Below are 24,744 nucleotides of genomic sequence, written 5' to 3' on the forward strand. Positions count from 1 at the left end.
TTTATTTGGTTATAAACTAGGAAGAAAGTCACCAGCTGGGCTAGAAGCTTGGGGAAACACTGAATTTAGGTTCAAGGAACTCAGATGCACCCTTTCCTAGGCATCTGTTAGACACACTCACATTCACGAACTCCTTTAATCCTCACAGCAACCCTATCAGCACCAAGCTGCAGGTAGAAAACGGAGGCTCTGGGAGCTGCAACAGCTCTGTTCCACAGGGCAACTGAATTCTCTCCCTTGTCTGAACTCCAGTGGCATCCAGATCCTCAGCGGACACATGTGTGTTTTGTCCATGACCTGGTGCTGAACACTCGGTCTGTGCTTCCTAATCATTCAGTCACATATTCGTGATGGATCCTCGGGAATGCCTACTGCACCCCGAGTCCTGCCCTGGGGGTGCACATTGGGTGGGGTTCATTCCCGCTGTCAAGTGCCTTCAGATCCACTGAGACAAACAGATAAGCAACCCGGGTGAGCAGTTACATATGAATTTTTTTGGTCATCTCCAGACTGCCCTGTACTATCGATTCTGTGTTCACGTGTCTTATTCTTCCACTGGAAGTCCTTGGAAACAGAGTTTGTAACGCCACAGTCCTGTGGTTAAAGACCTTGGCTCTAGAACCAAACTGCCAAGTTTCAGATCTCTTCTACTCAGTGGCTGTGTGACCCTGGACAGATCACTTAACCTCTCTGTGCTTCAGTTTCCTTATCTATACAAGTGAGGAAAATTAATGAGAGCCATAATTCATCAGATGTTATAACACATCATACTACATACTACATTATATATTATAATACATTAGATAAGGAAGTCAATCCATGTAAACCACTTAGCACAGTGTATGGCCCAAAATAATGACTCAATTAATGTTCTCTAACACTGTTATATCTCTATACCAGCAGCTCTCAAAGTATGGACCAGGAACCCCGAGGGATCCGTGGGGTCAAAACTATTTTCATAATAATGCTAAGATGAAGAGTTTTCCAGAGGTTATCTGACAGGGATTTCACAACAGATTGACTACAGAAGCAGCTATGAGAATCCAGATGTCTTCCATTAAGTCAGACATTAAAGAGATTTGCAAAAATGTAACACAAGGCCACTCTTCTCGTTAAATGATTATTGGGAGTTATTGTTGTTTTTCAAAATATGTGTTATTTTATTTATTTATTTTTTGAGATGGAGTCTTGCTCTGTCGCCCAGGCTGGAGTGCAGAGGCTGCAGTGAGCCGAGATTCCAATCTCGGCTCACTGCAGCCTCTGCATGACGGGCCCAGCTAATTTTTTTGTGTTTTTAGTAGAGACGGGGTTTCACCATGCTGAGCAGGCTGGTCTCGAACTCCTGACCTCGTGATCCGCCCACCTTGGCCTCCCAAAGTGCTGGGATTACAGGCATGAGCCACTGTGCCTGGCCCCGAAAAATGCATTATTTATGTTGACCCATAATGGGTTCAACTATTGTTATTTTTAAAGGAATTAAATTATTTCTAAAGGAATTAATACATACATTAAAATTCTGTTTAAATTTCTAGTAGGGTAAATATTGATTGATAGCTGATCTGTAGCACTGACCTCCCAGGAAGGTAGGAAAATCTTGTTTCTCCTGGTCATCCCTCCTAGCCCTATGGGAAGCTGTGTTCCCAGGGTAGCCCAGGCTTTGTTTACACTTGCACCCTGCCTCTCCCTGCATCTGTCCCAGCCTCCTCTTCTCTACAAGCCCCACCACTTTCCCACTTTTGTAGCCACTCTTAGGTTAGATAGTGGTGGTTTCGGGGCTGAGCCCGGATCTTAGAATCAAGCTGACCTGGAGTAGAATCATGGCTCTGCCGCTTGTCATCCTTGAGCAGGTGACTTTGCCTCTCTGAGCCTCAATTTCCTCATCCATAGAATGGGAGCAACATTTTGTACCTGCCTCTTAGGATGATTGTCAAGAGCGGCGATAACTTATGTAAAGTTCCTATTACTTGACAAATACTGACCATCCCCCTTATGATACTTTATCATTATTATTAATCATGAGGTCCCCTGAGCCCCTTCTTTGTGTGCTCAGCTGTCCCCATCTCCTGCTCCCCCACAGTCCTACAGAAAAAGCAAGACCAAGGGCTGCCTGGGACCGCAGACTTCTTCCCAACACATGCACACGCACAGACACACTCCATCCACGCCATGCAAGGTGTCACCCTACTCCAGAGCTGAAAGTGAAAAATGACAGCTAAATGTCAAGCACCCAGGCTTCCTTCAAGACTGAAAAGGTCTTTGCTGCCACAGTGTTGGTGCCAAGGCAGTCTCGGCTCAAGGACATGTGAGTGGCGGCTGTGATGGGGAGGGGAGGGAGCCCTGGCATGGGAGCCAGGGGACGGGGCTCAGCTGGGCTCTGCTGCTGACTGTGGGTGAGTTCCTTCTCCTCTCTGGGCCTCAGTCTGCTCAGCTATAAAAAGGGAAAACACCCACCAGCTCTGATGTTGCAAAATTCTATGACAGCCAGGTCAGCATCAGGAGCCCTGTCTACCCTCGGTTCCCTCCAGGGGCTCAGGGAGGCCAGCCTGCACTCCGTCACCGCCCACCCCAACCACGTCCTGTGCTGGAGTCCTCTGCCACTCACCCTACAGTTGCTGAGCTCCTCAGCGGACAGGATGATGGTGCCACATTTCTTTCCTGGGACACCACTGGGAGAGGAGAAGATGAAAGAATGGAAAGCCAGACAAAGACAGAGCCATAAACCTGACACTCCCTCAATCAGCCCCCCGCTCATCCTCCCCCTCCCCCTACCATCCAGCAGACCTGCCCCAAAGCCCCTGAGAAGACAGAGTCTCCTGAGATCCTTGTGGCAGTGTGGCCTAGTGCACTGCTTCCTGGGACTGGGTCCCCGAGCCTGGAGCTGCCCCACCCCCTGCTCCCCGAGAGCCCACCAGGAAGGGTAGTGCCTGCAGTGAAAGTCCTAGAATTGGAAAAGCATCCAGACTCACCCGGAGGCTTCCAGACCAGTGGTTCTCAAACTTTCCATCCAAAGACCACTTCTGTGGGCAAAAGACCTCATGGGCTAGCCACCCCACCTCACACCCAGCTGACCCCCAGAGTCCCGGGACAGTCCAGCTCTGAGCCACTCTGACGTGTCACGGGAGGGAGGAAGGCAGGAGGGCTGGTGTGCCCTCACTGGCAGCTTGCCCAGGCTCCTTCCCATGGCTACCTCCCCTTAAATGCCTTGGCTGGGGTCTCCCTGGGAGTGAGAGATCCCAGCCGACTGTGCAGCTCCCCAGTGAAGTGGGCAACCAGGTCAAGGTCCGTGAAGTCGGTCCACCCCAGCACATCCCTCCAGGAGGGCAAGTTCTTCGGCTGGGGCTCCACCCAGGGGACCTGAACCACCTCTTCCCCTGGTTAGATAGGACCCCCTCCTTCAGGCACCATCCCAGCCCACTCTAATGTTTGGGACTAAGCCAGAGGTGGGGGAGTTCCAGTGTAGTCAGGGGCCACTGGGAGGGAGAGGAAAATGTCAGATTGTCCAGTAGCTCTGTGACTTTGGGCTCATTCCTGTACCTCTCTGAGCCTCAGTTTTCTCCCCTATATAATGAGTGTGACTGTATATACCACACAGTGCTTGGCACAGAGAAGGCCCGCAGTGAGCAGCATCCCCCTCCCCGCACCCTTTACTTCACGATTGTACAATGCTGGTAAAATCCAGCCTCACACCTCAGGCCAGCCACAGGGCCACCATCATGCTGTCTGTGGAACACACTTTGAGAACCACTGATGGAGCTCTTCCCAGCACCAGCTCTTGGAGGGAGAGGCTCTCAAACAGAGGAGGCAGGGGAGGAAGGGAAGCCAGCCCTGGAGGGCTGGCAGGACAGCCCAGATCTCTCCAAATTAGGTGAGCAGAGCAGGGGCCACATCTGGGGCATCCCCTGCCATGGACAGGGGACAGTGCCTGCCAGCTTGTCCCCCTAGACTTGGGCAGCTGAGCTGAGTGCCTCAAAGCCCTTCCCCACCCGCTGGTCTGGTCCTCCATGGTAGTAAAGACATGATTTGTTTGCCCAGGGAGATAGAATCCTCCACGCCAGCCTCCTCCGCCCCATGTTTCTCCATCTGTTCCTTTCTTTGCCTCTGAGTCCTTCTTCTATTTCCGATCCTTCTTTCCCTCCTCTCCAGCCCCAACCTGCTCCCACCTTCTTGGCCTTCCTTTCTCTCTCTCCCTCCCTGTCTTTGTATCTCTGTCTGACTCCTGCTGCCTCCCCAGTTGCTGCTTCTCTACTCTCCAGGTGAATTAGCATCCATGCTCTCTCTGGGCTGTGAGCATCCCCGGGCCCGCGGGAGGCCCCTTCCCCACCTGCAGCTGGTCCAGTGGCATATCCAGCTGCTGCAACCTCAATTCCTGAGAGCTCTCAGGGAAGGCCAGGGGAGCTCTGCTTACCCCAACAAAATGCCCTTCTGCAGAGGCCCCTCCAGGCAGAGGTTCCCTGCCCTGCACTCCCCCAGCCCCAGCCCCAGTGGGCGAGTGGGCGTGAGAAAGAAGCCAGGGTGGGAACTCCCCAGCTGGGAAAGAAGGGGAGGGAAGGAGGAGGAGGCTCTGCGTTGGCCACATTTGCATGAGGCCAGCCGAAACCAGATGGTCAGGGTGGCGGAGTGAGGCTGGCCCACCGCAGCTGGTGAGCAAACGAGCAAACATGAAAAGTGGGGATGCAGCTGGATCTACTCTGTGGTGAGGAGGAGGCGGGCATCCAGCAGCCAAAACAAGGGAGGGGAACAGGGGGGAGAGGATAAAGACAGGGGAGGAAAGAGGGGGAGAGAAGGGTGGGGATTGGGGGCCTAGAGAAGCCAGGCCAGGGAGAGAGGAAGGGAACAGAGAGTGCCCAGCCCCCCTATTCCTAGACAACATTCCCCACCTGTAAACCCCACCCTCTCCCTGAAGTCCCAGGAGCCACTGGGGCTTGAGATGCCCAAGCTCTAGCTTGGATGGGGGAGGGGCCCACTGCCGAGTGGGGGCCTCTGTTCAGGGCCCAAAGAGCCTGGGTGCCTAAGGAGGAACCCAGGACTCTCTGTCCCCTGGATCAGGGCCACATTCGCAGTGATGGGAGCAGGGATGAGGCCCAGACTCTGAGGCCCCCTTTGCAGAGCTGGCTGAATGTCTAAGGACTCCAGGGCCAGAGATGTCTGGCAACCTACCCATTGGACACGGCTGGCATGGGTTTGCCCGTCCTGGAATTCAGGCTGAATGCGCCTATCCTGTGGAGAGAGAGGGGGAGAGAGAGCATGCCATGAGCTGAGTACCCCCATCCAGACAGGCCAGTGCACTTGGCATCCAGATGCTTGGAGACAAGCGGCTGCTCCAGAAGTCATTAAAACAGGATCAAAGCCACAGGCCAGAGCAAGTAGAGTCCTTCTTCTGAGCAAATTCCTCTCCCTCAGTGGTTCTCAAGGTGGGACGCCCAGACCAGCAGCACCAGCGTGTCCTGGGAATGTTATTAACAGGAATGTAAATTCCCAGGCCCAGCCCATACCCACAGGATCAGGAACTCTGCGGGGTGGAGCCCAGCAATCTTTGGTGACACTGGTACCTGCTGCAGTTTGGGAAACCCTGTTCTCCCTTTCCAGACTCCACATCCAGACTGCAAGATGGGGAGACTGCTGGAAGAATCACATGAGATCATGATATGGGCTGAACTGTATCCCCCAAAATTCATGTATTGAAATCTTAATCTCCAGGTCCTCAGAATGTGACTATATTTGGAAATAGAGTCTTTTTTATTTATTTATTTATTTTTATTTTTGAAACAGAGTCTCGCTCTGTCACCCAGGCTGGAGTGCAGTGGCGTGATCTCGGCTCACTGCGACCTCCACCTATCAGGTTCAAGTGATTCTCCTGCCTCAGCCTCCCAGGTAGCTGGGACTACAGGCACACACCACCATGCCCGGCTAATTTTTGTATTTTTAGTAGAGACGAGGTTTCACCATGTTGGCCAGGCTTGTCTCGAACTCCTGACTCAGGTGATCTGCCTGACCTTGGCCTCCCAAAGTGCTGGGATTACAGGCATGAGCCACCGCGCCCAGACTGGAGATAGGGTCTTTAAGGAGATAATTAAGGTAAAATGAGGTCATGGCAGTGGACCCTAATCCAATGGCTGGTGTCCTCATAAGAAGAGGTAACTAGGACACAGAGGTGCACAGAGAGATGACAACGTGAAGACACAGAGATGAAAAAGAAGACAGCCATCCTCAGAAGACATAAACTCTGTTGACATCTTGATCTCTGACGTCTAGCCTCCAGAATTGTGAGAAAATCAATTTTTGTTATTTAAGCCACTCAGTTTATGGTATTTGCCACAATGACCCCAGCAAATTAACACAGATTTCACAAGCAAAACACTGACCCTCATGCCTGGCCCAAAATAGATGCCCAGTAAACAGGAGCTGTTCACAGGGTTTAGTCAAGAAGACAACTAAACTAAGACACATGAAATCTTCGATGGGGTAAAAGGTCCACCTCCTCCTCCAACATTGTCATCAACCTCTGTATTTCTATATTGCTCAAGCGATTCTCCCACTTCAGCCTCCCAAGTAGCTAGGACTACAGGTGTGCACCACCACACCTGGCTTTTTTTTTTTTTTAGAGGGAACCTCATTCTGTTGCCCAGGCTAGAGTGCAGTGGTGTGATCTCAGCTCACTGCAACCTCCACCTTCTGAGTTCAAGCAATTCTGCCTCAGCCTCCCTAGTAGCTGGGACTACAAACATGTGCCACCACACCGGGCTAATTTTTGTATTTTTAGTAGAGATAAGGTTTCTCCATGTTGGTCAGGCTGGTCTTGAACTCCCGCTCTCAGGTGATCCACCCACTTTGGCCTCCCAAAGTGCTGGGATTACAGGCATGAGCCACCATGCCCATCCTGGAGATAGGGTCTTTAAGGAGGTAATTAAGGGAAAATGAGGTCATGGCAGTGGGCCCTAATCCAATAGCTGGTGTCTTCATGAGAAGAGGTGACTAGGACACAGAGATGCACAGAGAGATGACAAGGTGAAGACACAGAGATGAGAAAGAAGACAGCCGTCCTTTGAAGACATAAACTCTGTTGACATCTTGATCTCTGATGTCTAGCCTCCAGAATTGTGAGAAAATCAATTTTTGTTATTTAAGCCACTCAGTTTGTGGCATTTGCCACAACGGCCCCAGCGAACTAACATAGATTTCACAAGCAAAACACTGACCCTCATGCCTGGCCCAAAATAGATGCCCAGTAAACAGGAGCTGTTCACAGGGTTTAGTCAAGAAGACAACTAAACTAAGACACATGAAATCTTCGATGGGGTAAAAGGTCCACCTCCTCCTCCAACATTGCCATCAACCTCTGTATTTTATTTTATTTTATTTTATTTTATTTTATTTTTGACATGGAGTCTCGTTCTGTCACCCAGGCTAGAGTGCAGTGGTGTGATCTCAGCTCACTGCAACCTCCACCTCCTGAGTTCAAGCGATTCTCCTGCCTCAGCCTCCCTAGTGGCTGGGACTACAGGCATATGCCACCACGCCAGGCTAATTTTTGTATTTTTAGTAGAGACAAGGTTTCTCCATGTTGGTCAGGCTGTTCTCAAACTCCCAACCTCAGGTGATCCACCCGCCTCGGCCTCCCACAGTGCTGGGATTACAGGCGTGAGCTACTGCGCCCTGCCAACCTCTATATTTTAGATCTTGCTTGTCCTTTAAGGCTCAGTTTCAAAAGCCATCTCCATAGGAAGTCTCCCTCAATACTCCCCCACCCCCAGAAGGTGTTCCCTGTCACCAACGGTGGACCAGGTGACAGCAGGAAGGAAACAGACCCAAATGACTAGTGGCTTTGGACCCAGGCAGCTGGGAGTTGGGAAGCACAGACACCCTCCCTCATAGGGCATCTCCATTCTGGCAACTCAGGTAAAGCCATGGGTGGGGGTGCTGCTGGAAAGAGCAGATGCTAATGGGTATGCTACACTTAGCACATGGTTAACACTGAAGTGGGCACAGGGGCAGATGTTCCTAGAGAAAGAATATAAAATTACGAATAAAAACTGTTAGAAATAAGTCTTAAGAGGGAGGGGCCTAGCAAATATGAATGTGAATTTTGTATCCTTTTTTTCAAGAGGCCTTCAAATTCTATAAGCTACAGAGACCCCCAAAACAGGGGTTTTCCCCCTGTTCTCAATAAATGATAGCTATTTTCATTGTTTTCTAGGAACCCAGAGATGAGACCTTTTGGTGTCCAAGGAAACATTTCCAGGGGCCCTGAAGTTATCATGAGTTACTGGGGTTCACGGGCAAGGACCTGGAAGAGAGACCACACACACACACTGCAGTTATTATTATGATGATGATTATGATTATTATTGTTATTATTATTTTGAGATAACAAAATAATTGCCCAGGTTGGAGTACAGTAGCCCAATCTCGGCTCACTGCAACCTCCTGGGTTCAAGTGATTCTCGTGCCTCAGCCTCCCGAGTAGCTGGGACTACAGGTGTGCACCACCACGCCCAGCTAATTTTTTTGTATTTTTAGTAGAGACAGTGTTGCACCATGTTGGCCAGGCTGGTCTTGAACTCCTGAGCTCAGGCAATCCACCCTCTTTGGCCTCCCAAAGTGCTGGGATTACAGGCGTGAGCCACCATGCCCGGTTCACATTGCAATTATTGATCATGGCGAGGGGACAGCGTCCAGTGGGAACTTGGAAGAAGCAAGCTGGGGGCTGATGATCTCCCTTTCACGGCCTCTTAGCCCTGTGGCCTAGATGCCTGTCCCAGTCTGCCCTCTCTTTCCTGGGCCCTGCCCATGAGTGTCAACCTAAAATAATCAAAAGGCTCGGGATCCAGTTAAATTAGTTTATTTAAATGCAAAGTGTGAGGGTGGCCGTCCAGAGGAACATGGACACCGAAGAATGGTGACCAGTGTTCCCCAGTGTGGGGAAAGGTAAGAATCGTTTATACAGGCAAGGGCCCTGCCCCTGGGACTTCCTGAGAATAGGGACAAGAGAGGTCACCCCCACCACCTGGCCAGCCCTGGCTGGTCCCTGAAGACATCATCAGGCTCCACTGTGAGAAGCCTTGGGATTCCTCATCCCAGAGCCTGCTTCAGAGTAACAGCTTTTCCCTAAAAGTAAATCAAGGTCAGGGACCATCACGGACAGGATGGGATGGGAGGGGCCTCACTGTACCCGGCTCTGGCCTACAAGCTGTGAACAATCTTAGGAATATGCTATGTGAGTAGAGCCCTGGGTTCAAATCCCAGCTCTTCCTCTTCCTAGATGTGTGTCCTTGGGCAAGTCGCTTCCCCTCTCTGGGCTTCAGTTTCTTCGTCCACACTATGATAGGGCTCAGGGTGGGAATAGACTAGACACCATATAGTCTATTCCCTCCTGGGCCTTCCCAGGAGATGGGGCTCTAATAACCCAGCCTGGGTTCCCCTGAAATACCTGGATTAGAAGCCCCGTGAGAGCAATGAGGCATGGGGTCTCTTTATTCCTAATAACCCTGCAGATGCCAGTCATAGCCAGCTGACTGCTTTGCCCCCATCCTGAGCCAGCCCCCAGCAGAATGGGCAGGAAGTTGGCCTACCATTGGGAAAGCAACCCAGACACTCACGTGAGGGGCTTCTCCAGGCGGCTCCCAGGAGACCCCACAATCTCTCCAAGGGTGCAGAAGGCCTGGCCCAGGAAATCCTGCATATCCAGGGAACAGAAGAGACCAGTGTCACCCACTCTGCTCACAGCTATCCCACCTCCCCCATCGCCCAATTCCTGGAAGTGTGAGGGCCCTTAAATGACAGGACGCAGCATCGGACACACATTCCATCACAGCAAAGCCCCAGGCTCACCCAGAGGATGGCATTTCAGAAACTATGGAATTGCTGAGCAGTCACTGGCAGAACTCACGTGTTTGGATAAATCAGGACTCTTAGAGTCAACGTCGTATCTGCAGGGAACACAGAGAAATGATGAAGGCAGCTGCGGACGTTCTGCCCAATCTTGCCTGGGTTCTCAAGTTGAGTCAGGGCCCCTGTCCCCCAAAAAACAGGTCCCAACACAGTGAATATTTCCAGGAGTAACGGTTGGAAGGCATGACAGGGAGGCTTCTGGGTGCTGGACATGTTCTGTCCTTGAGCTGGGTGACGGTCAGAGGGGTGGAAACGGATGTAAAAATGCATCGTGGAGTAGGCACTAAGATTTATGCACTTCACTGTATATATGTTATACCTCATTAAAAATGGAAAAAACTAAATCAATGAGCTCTGTTCACAGGTGGCTAAGCCACCTTACCTTTCACTCCCTTCACTTACAGAGTTCTCCATCTTTGCACTTTGCAGCCAAGCCTTGGCTGCCCGTGGTGCTAATACCTTGCTTCTGACCTTCCCTTATGGCTTCACCCTACCCAGGCCTGCCCAGCTTGCCCACGGGCCTGGTCACTCAAGAGGAGGGAGGCATTGACACCTTCACCTCAGTCGGCTGCAGGCAGCGTGATGCTACAGCTGGCCTCCTCCCCTCACCTGGGGCCTGCTCACCTGGAGCCTCACCTGCAACCTTCCCCCAGCATCTCCCACCCACCCACTGGCATCTCTGTGGCCAAACAGCCATGCCAGGCCCAGATGACTCCTGCTGAGGGATGATCACTCTCTTATCAAACCTCTCCAAAATGTCACCAGGTGACTTCTCTACAATGGGCTGTGTTGACTCTCCTCAGCCTCAATACCTCCCATCCCTCCCTCCAAAGTCATTTCCTTCCACTGCATTCTTTCCTTTACTCCCTAAGGTCCCAAACCCCCTTCTTTCCCACTCTGACCACTTTTCTGTGGGGCAAAGACTTTTCAAACCATCCCATACCCCATAAAAACAACACCACAAACTCCCTGGCCTGTTTACCAAGCCTGAAATCCCACCCTGATCTTTAATGTCAGGAGAAAGGCACTCTCATCTTCCAATGGATGCTGGATGCCTGAGCCCCATCAGCCAGGCCACCTCTGCAGGAGGGGAGGCTGCAGGGACCCTCTCCCAGAACACGCTTAGACGGAGGAAGCAGCCAGTGGGTACCTCCTGGTTACCAGGGGAGAAAAGGGAGCCAAGAGTTGCCTTCAGGATCTTTCCTCAGCGGACATTCCCCAGCACCAAGCAGCTTGCCTGATGCCATCCCCAACTTAACTGAGACGAACTGGGGTGAATGCCATTGTTCTCTCTTTTCTTCCCCCTTTCCATCTCTCCTGGTAAGGGTGCAGGCGACTTCAGCTAATTGTCATTTCTATCCCAGGCCAACCCTGGGCTCCCGCTAATATCTCAGCTCCTCCCACCTCCCTCAACCACAGGCCTGTGGTCCTACCTCCCAGCAATCTTCCTCCCCACCTGGCTGCATCTTCAGCACCATCTTCCACTTACAGATCAAAACGGAGGTTCTGCTTCTCCTCGAAGAAGTAATCCACAATGAACTTGCGCACGAAGTCAGGATTGAGCGTGTTGTCGATGACTTCGGTGCGCCCGAACTGCAAGAGAAGATGGAGGGTGAACCTCAGGGCCAGGCTGGTGGAGCAGGGGAGAACACTGGGCTCAGAGCCCCTTAGTCCTGGTTCCGGCAGTTATAAAAGCCCTGTCTCTCCAGGCTCCTAACATCCATCCCCTCCCAATCAAAGCATGAGTTTTTCCATCTGACAGTGGAAGCCATATACAGTATGGCTCCAACACACACGGCTTCTCCCCATCTCCATGCAAGCTGATGGTCTTAATATCTGAGCAGGCCCTTCCCTTCACCTGGCCTGCCCGTCTCTGCCAGTGGCATATCCTCATTCCTTCAAGGCCTGATATAAATGCCACCTCCTCCAGGAAGGCTTCCTGATTCCTCCAATCAGAGAATTTTATTTCTCTGAGCCTCCACTGAACTCGTGCCCACTCTATGACCACCATTCTGAGAACTGATTCCACAACTAGGTGTGTACTTATTCGATTCCCCAATTGCAAACACAAGGGCAGAGGCAGGGACTGTAGGAGACCACCTCCTAAAACATCCCCACCTTTTGGTATTCATGCCCTTGCATAATCAGCTCCTCTAGAACGTAGGCTGGACCTAGTGACACACTTGTACTGAACAGAGTATCGCACAAGTCATAGAATGTCACTTCCAAGGTTTTGTTGTAAACAACTATGACTTCCATCTGGGCACCCTCTCTTGCTCTGTCTTGTTTGCTCACTTGATAAAACCAGCTGCCATGTTGTGAGCTGCCTTATGAAGAGGGCAGCAAGGAAAGGAGGACGGCCCCAGGCTAATACCAGTGAGGAACAGTGGCTGTCAATCTGCCGATCCGTAAGAATTGGAATCCTGCCAACAACCACTGGGTGAGCTTGCAAGCAAATCTTGCCCAGTTGAACCTTGAGATGATTGAGGCCCCGGCCAACACCTTCACTGTGACCTTGTGCGAGACCCTGAGCCAGAGGACCCAGCAAAGCTGCACTCAGATTCCTGCCTGCTGTTTAAACCACTAAATTCTGGGATAATTTATTACTCAGCAATAGCTAACTAATTCAGAGACTGAATTGTCTTGGTTGCCCTTGCAGCTGATATTCTAGAATTTTGTACATAATAGGCAGTCAATAATTGAATCTCATTCAATTTTGCAAATGACTTTAGGCCAAATCACTTCCCATCTTTGGGCATCAGAATCACTTGGTAAAATACAGACTGTGGAGGGCCTCACTCCAGAGGCTCTGACTCAGTAGGTCTAGAGTGGAGCCTGGGAATCTGCATTTTAAAAGTCCTCAGGAGGGTCTGGGGACTCCACTTTGAGAACCACTGGGCTAGGTGGTGGTCCACTAGGATCCAAGTCCCCTGGAGGCTCCATAGACCATAGAGGAGGGCAGAGTGAGCATGATTCCAGGCCAATCATCCCATCAAAGCAGCTCTCTTTTATATCTGCTCAATACAGTAGACATTTTGAGCAAAATTTTTGTTTCAAAAAAGGGGTGAGGGGCTAAGAGGTGAAGTTTAAACTCACTGCATTTACAATAGACTATCATTCAGCCTTAAAAAAGGAAGGAAATCCTATCATGGGCTACAACATGGGTGTACCTTGAGGAGATTCTGCTAAGTGAAATAAGCCAGTCACAGTAGGACAAATAATGTATGTGTCCACTTATAGGAGATATCTAAAGTGGCCAAATTCATTGATGCAGAAAGTAGAATGGCAGAGACCAGGGGCAGGGTGGAGGGGTATAGGGGGAGTTGTTTATGGGTATAAGGTTTCAGTTTTGAAGATGAAACATTCTAGACACCTGTTTCACAACAATGCAAATACATTTGTAACTCTACTGAACCGTACACTTAAAAATGGTTATGATGCGGCTGGGCGCGGTGGCTCACGCCTGTGATCCCAGCACTTTGGGAGGCCGAGGTGGGCGGATCACGAGGTCAAGAGATCGAGACCATCCTGGCCAACATGGTGAAACCCCGTCTCTACTAAAAATACAAAAATTAGCTGGGCGTGTTGGCACACGCCTGTAGACCCAGCTACTCGGGAGGCTGAAGCAGGAGAATCGCATGAACCCAGGAGGCGGAGGTTGCAGTGAGCCAGGATTGCGCCAGTGTACTCCAGCCTGGCAACAGAGTGAGACTCCATCTCAAAAAAAAAAAAAAAAAAAAGGTTATGATGGAAAACTTTATGCTATGTGCTTTTTTTCCCCACAATTAAAAAACAAAAAACATTAGCTAGGCATAGTACCATGCACTTGGGGTCCCAGCTACTCAGGAGGCTAAGGTGGGGGGATGGTTGAGCCCAGGAGGGTGATACTGCAGTGAGCTATGATCACACCACTGCACTCCAGCTTGGGCAATAGAGAGAGACCCTGTCTCTAAAAACAAAAACAAACAAAAAATCCACCACACTGTATGCTCCATGAAGGCAGGGGTGCTGTTCGTTACAATATTTACCAGAGTCTCAAAGAAATAAGACAGGCAGGTGCAAAGCAAAATATTTTAAGTGGGCGTTAATCCTTCTTAATAATCTTGAGTGTCAGAGTGTCAGTCTTCCCTGATGGGGCTCTGCAGTCCAGGAAAACACCAGCACATGGGCCCCTCACACACGTGGTAGATGAGGCCCTGAGTTACCTGAGGCTTACCCTGAGTGTCCCTTCTACCCTGAATTAAGTTAGAAACTTCCAAAGCGGCTGGGCGCGGTGGCTAACACCTGTAATCCCAGCACTTTGAGAGGCTGAGGCGGGCGGATCACTTGAGGTCAGGAGTTTGAGACCACCCTGGCCAACATGGTGAAACCCCATCTCTATTAAAAAAAAAAAAAAAAATGAGCCGGGCGTGATGGCACATGCCTATAGTCCCAGATATTTGGGAGGCTGAGGCAGGAGAATCACTTAAACCCAGATGGAGGTCGCAGTGAACTGAGATGACACCACTGCACCCCAGCCTGAGCGACAGAGAAAGACTCTATCTCACTGGAGAGGGAAGCTCCCACTCCAGGTAACATGGGGTCATCTGAGGAGCACTAGATTTGGCATCTTCTTGTCCCTCACTCCCTTGGCAAGTCAATCTCACGTTCCAATCAATCTCATCTGCTAAATCTCTTCCTCTGCTGTGGCCTTGGTCTGGCCTCATCACTTTCTCACCTTGTCACCTCGACTGCCATGGCAACCTCCTAAGAGGCCCCCAGTGTGTGCCAATTCCTAATGCTTGGAGCCTCCGCTCCCTGGCCATCCTGTTCTCCAACTCCCCACCCCTCCTGTGTGCGCCCATCGTCCTCCTGCATCTCTAAGGCTGCACTTAACTGTGCGGCCTGATAATGATCTACTGAGTCTCTTTCTACCCCTCTAGATTGTGAGCTTCTCAAGCAGGAGGAGAATCCAAGTTCTCCTCATCTTTGCAGCCCAGGACCTAACACAGCATTTAATACACAGTTGCAGGTTCAGATCATAATAGCTACTGTTTATTGAACACATACAATGCACCAGGAGCGGTTTTAAACATTTTGTGGCATATGGATATTGACCAATTTTGCATCTATGTGTAAATTCATTTCGGCATTCCTGATCGCCTATATGTGTGTATTGTTTGAATTATTTGAACTGGTTGCAACATCATACTGGCTTCCTCATTAATTAACAAGCTTTGATAATAAATATTTGTCATGCTAATTTTATACTTGTATGGCAGTCATGATTTTACCTTTTTAAAAAATATATGCTTTAACAGGTGCTTTTTAAAAATACCCATGCTCAGCCCCACCACAGACCAATTAAATACAAATCTCAGTGGGTGGGGCCTGAACAACTGTGCTTTTTTAAAGTTCCCTAGGTGATTGTAATGTGCAGATGGAGTTGAGAACCACTAATGAATGAGAATACACCAGGAGGAAGGAAGTAAACTAACATTTACTGAGCCCCTACTGAATGCTCAATAGCTTAAGTGCATCATTAAGTTATTTCATTCAATTCTCACAAAAATCCTGTGAGGTATTACCCATTGTACAAATGAGGAAACTAAAAATCAGAGAGGTTAAGCAACTTGCCCAAGATCACACAGTAAGGCCGAGCTGGGACCTAAACCAGGTATATCTAACTCCAAAGCCCATTATATTTTTACTGCATCTAACTGTGAGGAGTCATCAAGCATTATGAAAATCAAATAAAGATGAGGTTTACTTCACAAGCGTTTATACAAGTCCCAGTATGTGTCAAGCAATGGAGAGGACATCAAATTGAATAAGACTGGGTTCCTTTCCCACTCCCTAAATTCAATAACAATCTTACAATGCATAACCCCTGTTCCAAAAGAATTCCTGCATTCTCCTCTCCTGCTCTTATTCTTGATGAATACCTCCTGCCTTCAGACAAAAGGAACATGTCTCTTAATGGCTTTCTTGCAAAATATTCCAGGTAAACACCCAGGTTTGAGAAAATCCTCCTTTAAGGAAGGGACTTACTTCCTTTCTCTCATTACCCTTGCCCTCCTCCTTCAACAACCTCAAAGCCTCCCTCTAGTAGGGTTTTAGGTAAGCCCCAGCCCAGAAGGAGCAGGCATCCTATATGCAGTTTCCCTCCCCACCCCGCCCCACCCCCAGCATAGGCTCCAAGGAAAACACCCATTAAGGAAGATGACAAGGCTGCTTTTAAAATGGCACTTGCAGCTTCAATAGAAGGGAATACCCTAGAGTTTTATTCTATCTAAGAAGACAATGGAGTTCCCCTGGAAACAGGACACGGAGGGGAACTCCAAGCCCACCCCCAATATCTCCTAGAGCACGAAAGGGGGCACATGAGCTAGGCTGGACCAGTTGCAAATTACTAAGACTCAGAGGTAGTTAAGACATGCAGATCACAAACAACCACAAAATCCACAATCTGGGGACTTACTGAAGATGTTTTATAGCCTTCATTACTTGGATGAATAACAAAGGGGAAAAAAATGCTAAAACTTGGATTTTAAAATCTGAGAAGCCACCAGGTCCTGTCAGGCCCAATTTATACCCCACTAATGATGGCAGGAACACAACTGAAGAGACATTGAAAAAAAAATCAATTTGGCTGCTGTATTTCATTCTACATAGACTTATAGAATTTTCAAGCCAGAAGGGACTTGGAGAGATGAGATATTAGTACCCGAGCACTGGGAACCACAGGACGGCATGCAATCTAACTGCTGTGCAGCAAATCCTGCTTAGGGAAGGAGCAGGGGTTAACCCCTCACCACCCGTAATACAGAGCACAGCCAGCCCTGTTCGTTCTGCCAGCTCCCTGGGCGTGCCTGTCCCTGCTTCCAAGCCTTTCTGAGCCCCTCTGTCCACACTTTGGGCTCTGAGGATACTGGGAGTGGGGAATCCTCACGTTGCTCACAGACCACCAAACACTGGTAAGCACAGGAATTCTGATGAACAAAGGCTGAAGGATGCCCAAGCAATCCACGTACAGGATGTGATGCAGAGAGCCCTAGAGAATTGTTAGGGAAGGCGGGCAAGTGTGCGCTGGGGAGGCTGAGGAATGAAAACTGGGCAGGAGGCTGAGTGACAGGGGACGTGACAGGGGACCTCCCCAGGCCCCAGGGCTGGGACGGTCTCCTACTGGGCAGAAGGAAAGAAAAAGTACAAATGAGAAGGAAGCCTGGAAATGAGGGAATTTGCCTTCTGAAAGACTCTCTCCCTGGCAACAAAACTCAGTGGAAAAAGCTTCTGACATGCCCCAAAAGATGCTCCCAAGGGCTCCTAAAACCTCTATGACTAAGCTCCATGAATATCAATTAAGCAGCATTAATTACATACCATCAGTTCCAGTGAGACCCTCAAAGAGGGGGCAGACTTGAAACTTCTTTGGGGACTAAATTAGGTGACTCCCTGGGACTCTGCTACACATGACAGCTAGGATGTATGGGGCAGGTAGGCAGCAGTGTTGCCAAACTGCCCTCAGAGGGAAGCCCAGAGCAGGGCTGAGGTTGAGAACCCAGGTTGGGCAAGCAAGGTCTTCTTGCCCCATATCCAACTATGGGGCCAGGAGGGGACAGCCTCTGTCAAGACATGGGTGCCCAGCCTGTAGGGGGCTCTTGGGGCTGGCAGTTGGGCCTGGGCTGATTTGGAGGCTGGAGAGTCTCGGGCTGCTGCCTGCTGCCCGCCCCAGCTCCAGTCTTCATCCTGCAGGAGATTGCTTCCCTTTGAACAGCATCACTATCGTTCCCTCACCCTGTGGCTTCCAGTGGGGTTTGGCCAGTGGGAGGCACTGGTAGATGGGAGACGGGAAGAGACAGAGGTTGGCGTATTTCTTCCCACTCCTGCCCAGCCTCAGCTCCATGGTTCTGGGAGGGGCTGCTTCCCTCCAGGACCACAGACCCCACCAGACAGGCCTTCCACCTCCCACTCAGAGAGCAGCACTGCCTTCTCCCATCGCCATGGCAAGCCTGGGTGGTCACAGCTCCCTGCTGTTGCAAGTCCCCAGGTGATGCTCTATCCCTTGTGGATTTCCCCAAGCTCATCCATACCTTTGAGAGAAATCTCTTCATTAAAATCTCTCCAGTTAAACCCTCTGAGTTTCTCTTTCCTGCTGAGACCCTCACTGATAAAATTTATCTCTCACAAATGTATTTACACACGTACAATTTCCAACTCAATTGAACATAAACCAAGACAGCCCCTGCCTCCACCCTATTCTGCTCAGACTCCACTGTGTAACATTCATGTCACCAAGAAAGTGCATGACTCCCGATCATGCAGCCAAGACACCAATGTCCTGTGCCAGCCCTTTGGGATGCAGGATCTCAGCACTGCTGTCCCACTTAAGGGCCTCCGAGGGGGCTCTCAGCGGCCATGGCCCCCCAACGCCAGCCTCCTCCACATTGTAGAAAGTGGCCATCCTGGCCCCATCCACATAGGTGCCAGAGTGAGGGCTGGGGGATGGACAATTCCTAAATCAGAGTCAGGATTTGAGGCTCCTAACCTGGGCTTTATGTGGGTTTGTGACATCCTGAAATTGAATGCAAATGTCTGTCTGTACACGCCTGCATTTTCTGGGGAGAACAGCCAAGGTTTATATCAGTTTCTCAGAGAGAGGCATGTCTTCAAAAAGCTTTAAGAATCACTGGTCCTAGCTTTGAAGACAGGTCTTAGGGTTTCCCACATAAAGCAGTAAAGTGAAGTCGTTAATAGTGCAGGGTCTGCAGCCAGGCCTCTGGGTTCAAATTTTGGCTCTGCTACTCCCTGGTTACGTGACCTTGGGCAAATACCTTTACTTCTCTGTGCCTCAGTTTCCTCTTCTGTAAAATGGGAATGGCAATTTATCTACATGTTATAGGATTGTTGGAGGCCTAAATGATTTGATTTACATAATATACTTAGAAGAGAGCCTGGGACATAAAAAGTGCTCTGTATATAAGTGATCCCACACTCTGGTTCTTTCTACATCCCTAACTCTGGTTCAGCCACCCAGGAAGTGTGTTCATCTCCCAAGCCTTTAAACTCAGCTTTATCTCTAAGATGCTCCCAGTCTTACCACTAACATTTCCTATTCAGCTCCCACTCCTTCCTGCTCACCTTCCACACTTGAGAGGGTTTCTGTCCTCCATCTAAAAGGGGTCTCCCGAAAGCCCCAACTCTCAGTGGTTGCTCTCTAGATATCTTCTGTATGCAGGGTGAGACTGGAGGCAAATGCGGGGCTGGCCCTTTGCTCGAACAAACCATCTTCTCCATCAGGATCCAGGCCCTACCCTCCCTACGGGCTCCCCACAACACCAGGGTCCTCAGTACCTGAGGCCTCAGTTACAAAAAAGGCAGCAGAAAACCTAAGGTTTTCTTAGAGACCTGGGGCCTAGAGAAGAAACTCACTGTGGCCCCCAGCAGGGAAGGAAAGGAAAGGCAGGAGGAGCCCTCGGGCATGGAAGCCACATAGTGAAAGTAAGGGAGAGAGGTTGCCCGCTCAGCCTCTGATCATGGACTAGGATGTTCAGAGAAAGGCAGCCCAGGAAGAGGTGCCCTCTCTGTTGCTTCCAGATTTCTTTTCTTTTTCTTTTTTTGAGATGGAGTTTTGCTCTTGTTGCCCAGGCTGGAGTGCAGTGGCGCAATCTTGGCTCACTGCAACCTCCGCCTCCCGTGTTCAAGCGAGTCTCCTGCCTCAGCCTCCCCAGTAGCTGGGATTACAGGTGCCCGCCACCACGCCAGGCTAATTTTTGTATTTTTAGTAGAGGCGGGGTTTCACCATGTTGACCAGGCTGGTCTCAAACTCCTGACCTCAGGTGATCCACACCCCCTCTCCAGCCTCCCGAAGTGCTAGGATTACAGGCGTGAGCCACTGCGCCCAGCCTGCTTCCAGATTTCTAAAATCTGGGCCCCTTCTTCCTCCTCATCACCCACCAGCTGGGAGGCAGCAACAGACAGCACAAGGACATCTCCTGGCATGTGAGTCAACTCCCCACAAATGCCCATGGCTGCAGGACACTGGGGCCCAGGGCCAGGGAGGGCCCAGGACCCTCCCAGGCCTGGCTTCTGTTGCTTATGATCTGCCTGAGACACCCCCTGAGAGGGTGTACCTCCCTGTTGCTAAAACAGAGTAAATCATTCTTTCCTCCAGTGGGAGGACGGAAGGGACATGCAGGGAGTGTCTGTTACAGAGCTGGTCTCCAATACTGATAGTAACCCTCACAGAGCCCTGCTGCGTGCCGGGAACTAAGTGTTATCCATATGGTCATTCATTTAAGCTTCATAACAACCTTCCGAGGCAGAACTATTATTATCCCCACTTTACAGATAAGTAAATTAAGATAAGGCTCAGAGAGATTGAGAGACTTGCCCAAGGTCACACAGCTAGCAGGTGATAGGAACAGGATTCAAACCCAGTCTGGCTGGCTCCAAATCAATACAGAGTTGATATAGTCACTAATCAGTAAGAGGCTTATGCTGTGAATGGAGGCTGGGACTAGGTCTGACAGTTTTCATCCCTGTAGTTTCTCTACTCCCTAGTGCAGTCTCTGAACTTCTGGGATTACTGTGCCTGCTCCCTTGTTAACACTCCCTGTGGGTCTGGGTGGACCCATAGATCAGGTCATAATGTGAGTGTCCCTGACCTAACACCCTGCCCAACCTCTATCACTTTCTCTGCAGCCCCTACACCGGCGGGGAGGGGGTGGGGGGTAGAGACAGAGAGAGAGAGGAGAGAGAGAGTCCTCAACCCTCCTGTGATTTCCTTTTAAAAATGTTAACAAGTTGGGCCAGCACTTTGGGAGGCAGGAGGATCGCTTGAACCTAGAAGTTCGAGACCAACCTGGGCAACATATTGAGACCCCATGTCCACAAAAAATAAGAAAATTAGCCAGGCACGGAAGCACACATCTGTAGTCCCAGCTACTTGGGAGGCTGAGGCAGAAGGGTCAATTGAGCCCAGGAGATTGAGGCTGCAGCGAGCCGTGACTGTGCCACTGCACTCCAGCCTGGGCGACAGAGCAAGACCCTGTCTCAAAAACAAACAAACAAACAAACAACAACAACAAAAAGCCCAAACAACAACAAAAAGCCCAAACAACAACCAAAAAAAAAACCCAAAGTGACCTAGGACCTGATCTTAGAGCTGGAGGAAACCAAATCCTCTCAATTAACACATGAGAAGAGAAAGGCAGAGAAGGTGGGAGGGGTCACGGTCACGCAGCTCATTAGGAAACGGATGCTGACGGGTACCCCAGCCAGTGGGGCTCCCTGCGCTGAGTGGAGCCCTGGTTCACCCAGAAGCCTGTGGACATCTCTGCTCAGGTTTCTTTCTTCCACCCGATCCTCCTCTTCCTCCTTCTGCTTGGTATCCTGACTTCTCAACTTCAAAGCACTTCCACACATCCACGATCTCATTTAACCCCTCCAATGACCCCGTGGTGATGAAATTATTATCCCCATTTTACCCATGAAGGAACGGAGCTCTTGGAGGCCAGAGAAGCCCTCCCAGAGGCAATCCATGGTGGGCAAGGAAGGGTCGGGACTCCCAGGAGTGAGAAAGGCAGAGCATTCCTCCTGCTCACCACAGCCCCTACCTCAGGCATGCGTGGGTGGCTCTCTGCAAGCCTGAACAATCTTCACGGCCCTGGATTTAGGCAGATCTTGCCTTTTTACAAATTACAGCTGGACTGAGCTTCGGAGCCATCCCCCAGCTGCAAAGCCCCCAGGGGCTGTGCTGGTGGGATAGAAGGCTGGAGCTGATAGACTGCTCTCTACCTCACAAGCTGCTCACCCTTCCCCAGCTGTAGCTCCCCTAATACTTTTCATATATTATTGATGGCTCCTTGATTGGGGATTCTAAAAGCCTCGCTGCAGAGCCCAGCCCTGGCCCCTCATGAATCATGTTCACCAGGATTAAAATTAGAGGCCAGAAAGCTACCTGACTCAAACAGAAACGGAAAAAGGGAATGTGCTTTCCAAGGCTGGCCCTGGGAACAAGAGCCAGGTGGGAGCGCCCAGTGGCTGGGAAGAGTGGCCTGAGATCTGGGGACAGGAAAGGAGGGCCCGGGGAGGCGGAGAAGCACGGAGGATCTGGCCATGCCAGGCCTGCCACCATCTTGGGTCTGGAAAGTTCTCTCTGGTTCTGTCACTGAAGGAGTCCAGAATTCTGCGGCCACCCTTCCTTGTTGCAGTGAGGAAAACCAGGCCCAGAGAGAGATGTGGCTTGCCTAAAATCACAGGGAGCGAGCCATGGCCTTGCCACCTTTCGTTTCTTAGGCCTGGTGAGCTCCCAAATGGCTGCCTGTTTTGTTAAGGCTTCCAGGTAAGGCAGGGCAGAGGTGGAGACAGGGGCCCTGAGTTAAGGGAGCCCAGGCTTTAAAGCCCTCCCTGTTCTCAGACCTGGTCATCGAAGCGTCCCTATCTCACCCAGGGACCAGGGTCAGGCTGTGAAACTTTACCAAGCTTAGAATGAAAGACTTCCTGCCAAAAAGCTTAGTTCCTAATTAGCCACTGTTTCAGATAATCTGTTCAATCATCCCAGCTCCTGGGGGAATGACCTTTTACCAATGAGCCCGGCTGCCAAGCTGCCAACAAAACACTCTCCACCCCTAGCCTTCCAGCCCTGGGTCTGACTGTAGAGGGTGGGGGGCCTGAGCAGTCCCCACCCTAAAGGAAGCCAAGCATCATGGAGGGGGCCCTGGGACTTGTCCCCCAGCTCACCCCAAAACATTGATAGCTCCTGCCAAATGGCATCACGATGTCTGAAATGATACTGTCAATGGTTCCTTCCTCCAGATAAAGCATTGGTTTCTTACTTAGGGCTTCTTACAAGAAGAGCCATTATTGAGCTTTTTCTGCAGGCCAGGCACTTTACACGAATTAGCTTATTTACTCCTCACAGCAGGCTTGTGAGCCTAAGCGCTTGGCCAAGATCCCCCAGCTGGGCAGGTGGTGGGCCCATTTTTAAACTTGACTTTGCAGTGCACACTTTCAACAGCTCAGCCACAACTGTAAAGTGCACCTGGACACTAACACTGAAAAGCAAATAGATCCATCAGCCACCAGGGGACCTGGCCTAGAACTCAGGGTTTATTAGAAAAGCCAACTCCTTTCTTCAAATGAAATCTCGGGCTCATGTCTAATGTATTACACAGAAATAATGAACACCTTTGCTTGAAGGAGGAAAGGGAGGCAGGGGCTACACACACATTCACGGTGGGTCCTGGAGCTGCCACCCTCAAATCCTGGGGATAGAAAAGCACACTTTGGGCTGGGTGCAGTGGCTCATGCCTGTAATCCCAGCACTTTGGGAGGCCAAGGCGGGCGGATCTCCTGAGCTCAGGAATTCGAGACCAGCCTGGCCAACATGGTGAAACCCCGTCTCTACTAATAATACAAAAATTAGCTGGGGGGTGGTGGCGTATGCCTGTAATCCTAGTTACTCGGGAGGCTGAGGCAGGAGAATTGCTTGGACCCAGGAGGTGGAGGTTACAGTGAGCCGAGATTGTGTCACCGCACTCCAGCCTGGGCGACAGAGTGAGACTCCATCTCAAAAACAAACAAACAAACAAGAAAAGCCCACTTTGAAAGTCAGTGGCCTGGGCAGAGGAGAAGACCAGGGACCCCGACTCGGAAAACCACATTCACATCCCGGCTCTGCCACTTTCTAGCTGAGTTGCTGGGCAAAGCCAGGAAACCTCTGAGCTCTGCTTCTTCATCTGGGTGTGGTGAGGGCCAAGGGAGATAACGGGGTGCTGCTGATGTGGAGACTGTACAGGGTAGAAGGCATATCAGTCACCCTCTCATTTAAGGAGGGGCAGGAAAGGGATAGAGCCTCTTTACAGCTTGCCTGATGGTACTGTTTAATACTAATAAGAATATTTACGAGTCCTGAGCACAGGCAGGCACCGCTAAGTGATTCTGCCGTGTGGTCCCTACCACAGTCCACTAAGCAGGCATTGGGAACCCATTTTATTGATGAAAAAAACTAAGGCTCAGAGAGAGGTTAAGGAAAGTGGCAAAGTCAGGATTCAAAGGAACATCCCAGACAGCACCTCACTGTGCCAAAGCAGGTTTTAAAGCCCTAACCCTAAGACTGTGAGTAGGTGGCCATAGACCCATCTAGTCCCTAAAGTAAAGCTCTGGTCCTGGACTGCCTAACCCTGATTACGGGGAGTCAGAGCCCTGAAAATTCAGCTGCTTGACAAGAGCAAAGCCACTAAAGGCTTTTCAAGTGACCTAAGGCTCAGGAGGGACCTCTCTTTGCAGAGGCAGACTTCTCTGCAAAAAGGAGAGAGTCCAGAAAGCCAACCCCAAGCTTGCCTTGGAGTCTACCTCTTAGAGAGGCCTGCCTTCCGCTTTGTGCCTTAGCAATGCTGATGGTCCACTCATTCCTTTATATCTTTAGATAATGGTCTATGCGGAATGACCAAGGCCAGGTCACCAGGGATCCTAAATTGGGCTCAAGGCCAGGCAGGCAGAGGGTTATTTCTTTTCAGATTTAAACTCTTGGCATTGAACGAACTGGATCCCCAGTGTCCTTGCCCACCACAGTCTTATTCCAAAACCTCCACAAGACTGCAAATTATCTTCCTGCTTCTGCCCTTTCCCCTGCAGTTCACTCTGCACACAGTGGCCAGGGCTGTCTTTCTGAAACATAAACCAGGCTGCATCACTCCCCTGCTTAAAACCCTTAAATAGGCCAGGTGTGGTGGCTCATGCCCGTAATCCCAGCATTTTGGGAGGCTGAGTAGGGAGGATCACCTGAGGTCAGGAGTTCAAGACCAGCCTGCTCAACATGGTGAAACTCTGCCTCTACTAAAAATACAAAAATTAGCTGGGCATGGTGGCACA

At 50.4% G+C, this 24,744-nt stretch overlaps 1 protein-coding gene and 1 long non-coding RNA gene across 4 annotated transcripts in view; one reads left to right on the top strand and one right to left on the bottom strand.

Annotated features, from left to right (window-relative positions):
• Positions 1–24,744, bottom strand: part of CPNE5 (copine 5) — a 100,358-nt gene that overhangs the window by 49,122 nt on the left and 26,492 nt on the right. For 2 of the 3 annotated variants that reach the window (XM_054557438.2, XM_054557437.2), the window contains exons 4-9: positions 11,378–11,481; positions 9,887–9,926; positions 9,597–9,673; positions 5,158–5,217; positions 2,967–3,017; positions 2,603–2,666 (exon numbers count right to left, since the gene is read on the bottom strand). In XM_054557438.2, coding sequence (XP_054413413.1) covers positions 2,603–2,666; positions 2,967–3,017; positions 5,158–5,217; positions 9,597–9,673; positions 9,887–9,926; positions 11,378–11,481 — 396 coding nt within the window. The remainder of the gene's footprint in view (positions 1–2,602; positions 2,667–2,966; positions 3,018–5,157; positions 5,218–9,596; positions 9,674–9,886; positions 9,927–11,377; positions 11,482–24,744) is intronic. The other variant, XM_024248360.3, reaches the window with a different exon arrangement.
• LOC134761512 (uncharacterized) lies at positions 4,592–10,010 on the top strand. Its single transcript, XR_010140207.1, has 2 exons — positions 4,592–4,693; positions 5,587–10,010. It is a non-coding gene; the product is annotated as an uncharacterized LOC134761512 (long non-coding RNA).

The sequence above is a fragment of the Pongo abelii genome, chromosome 5 (assembly GCF_028885655.2).
Source record: "Pongo abelii isolate AG06213 chromosome 5, NHGRI_mPonAbe1-v2.0_pri, whole genome shotgun sequence".
In the NCBI taxonomy this organism is placed as follows: domain Eukaryota; kingdom Metazoa; phylum Chordata; class Mammalia; order Primates; family Hominidae; genus Pongo; species Pongo abelii.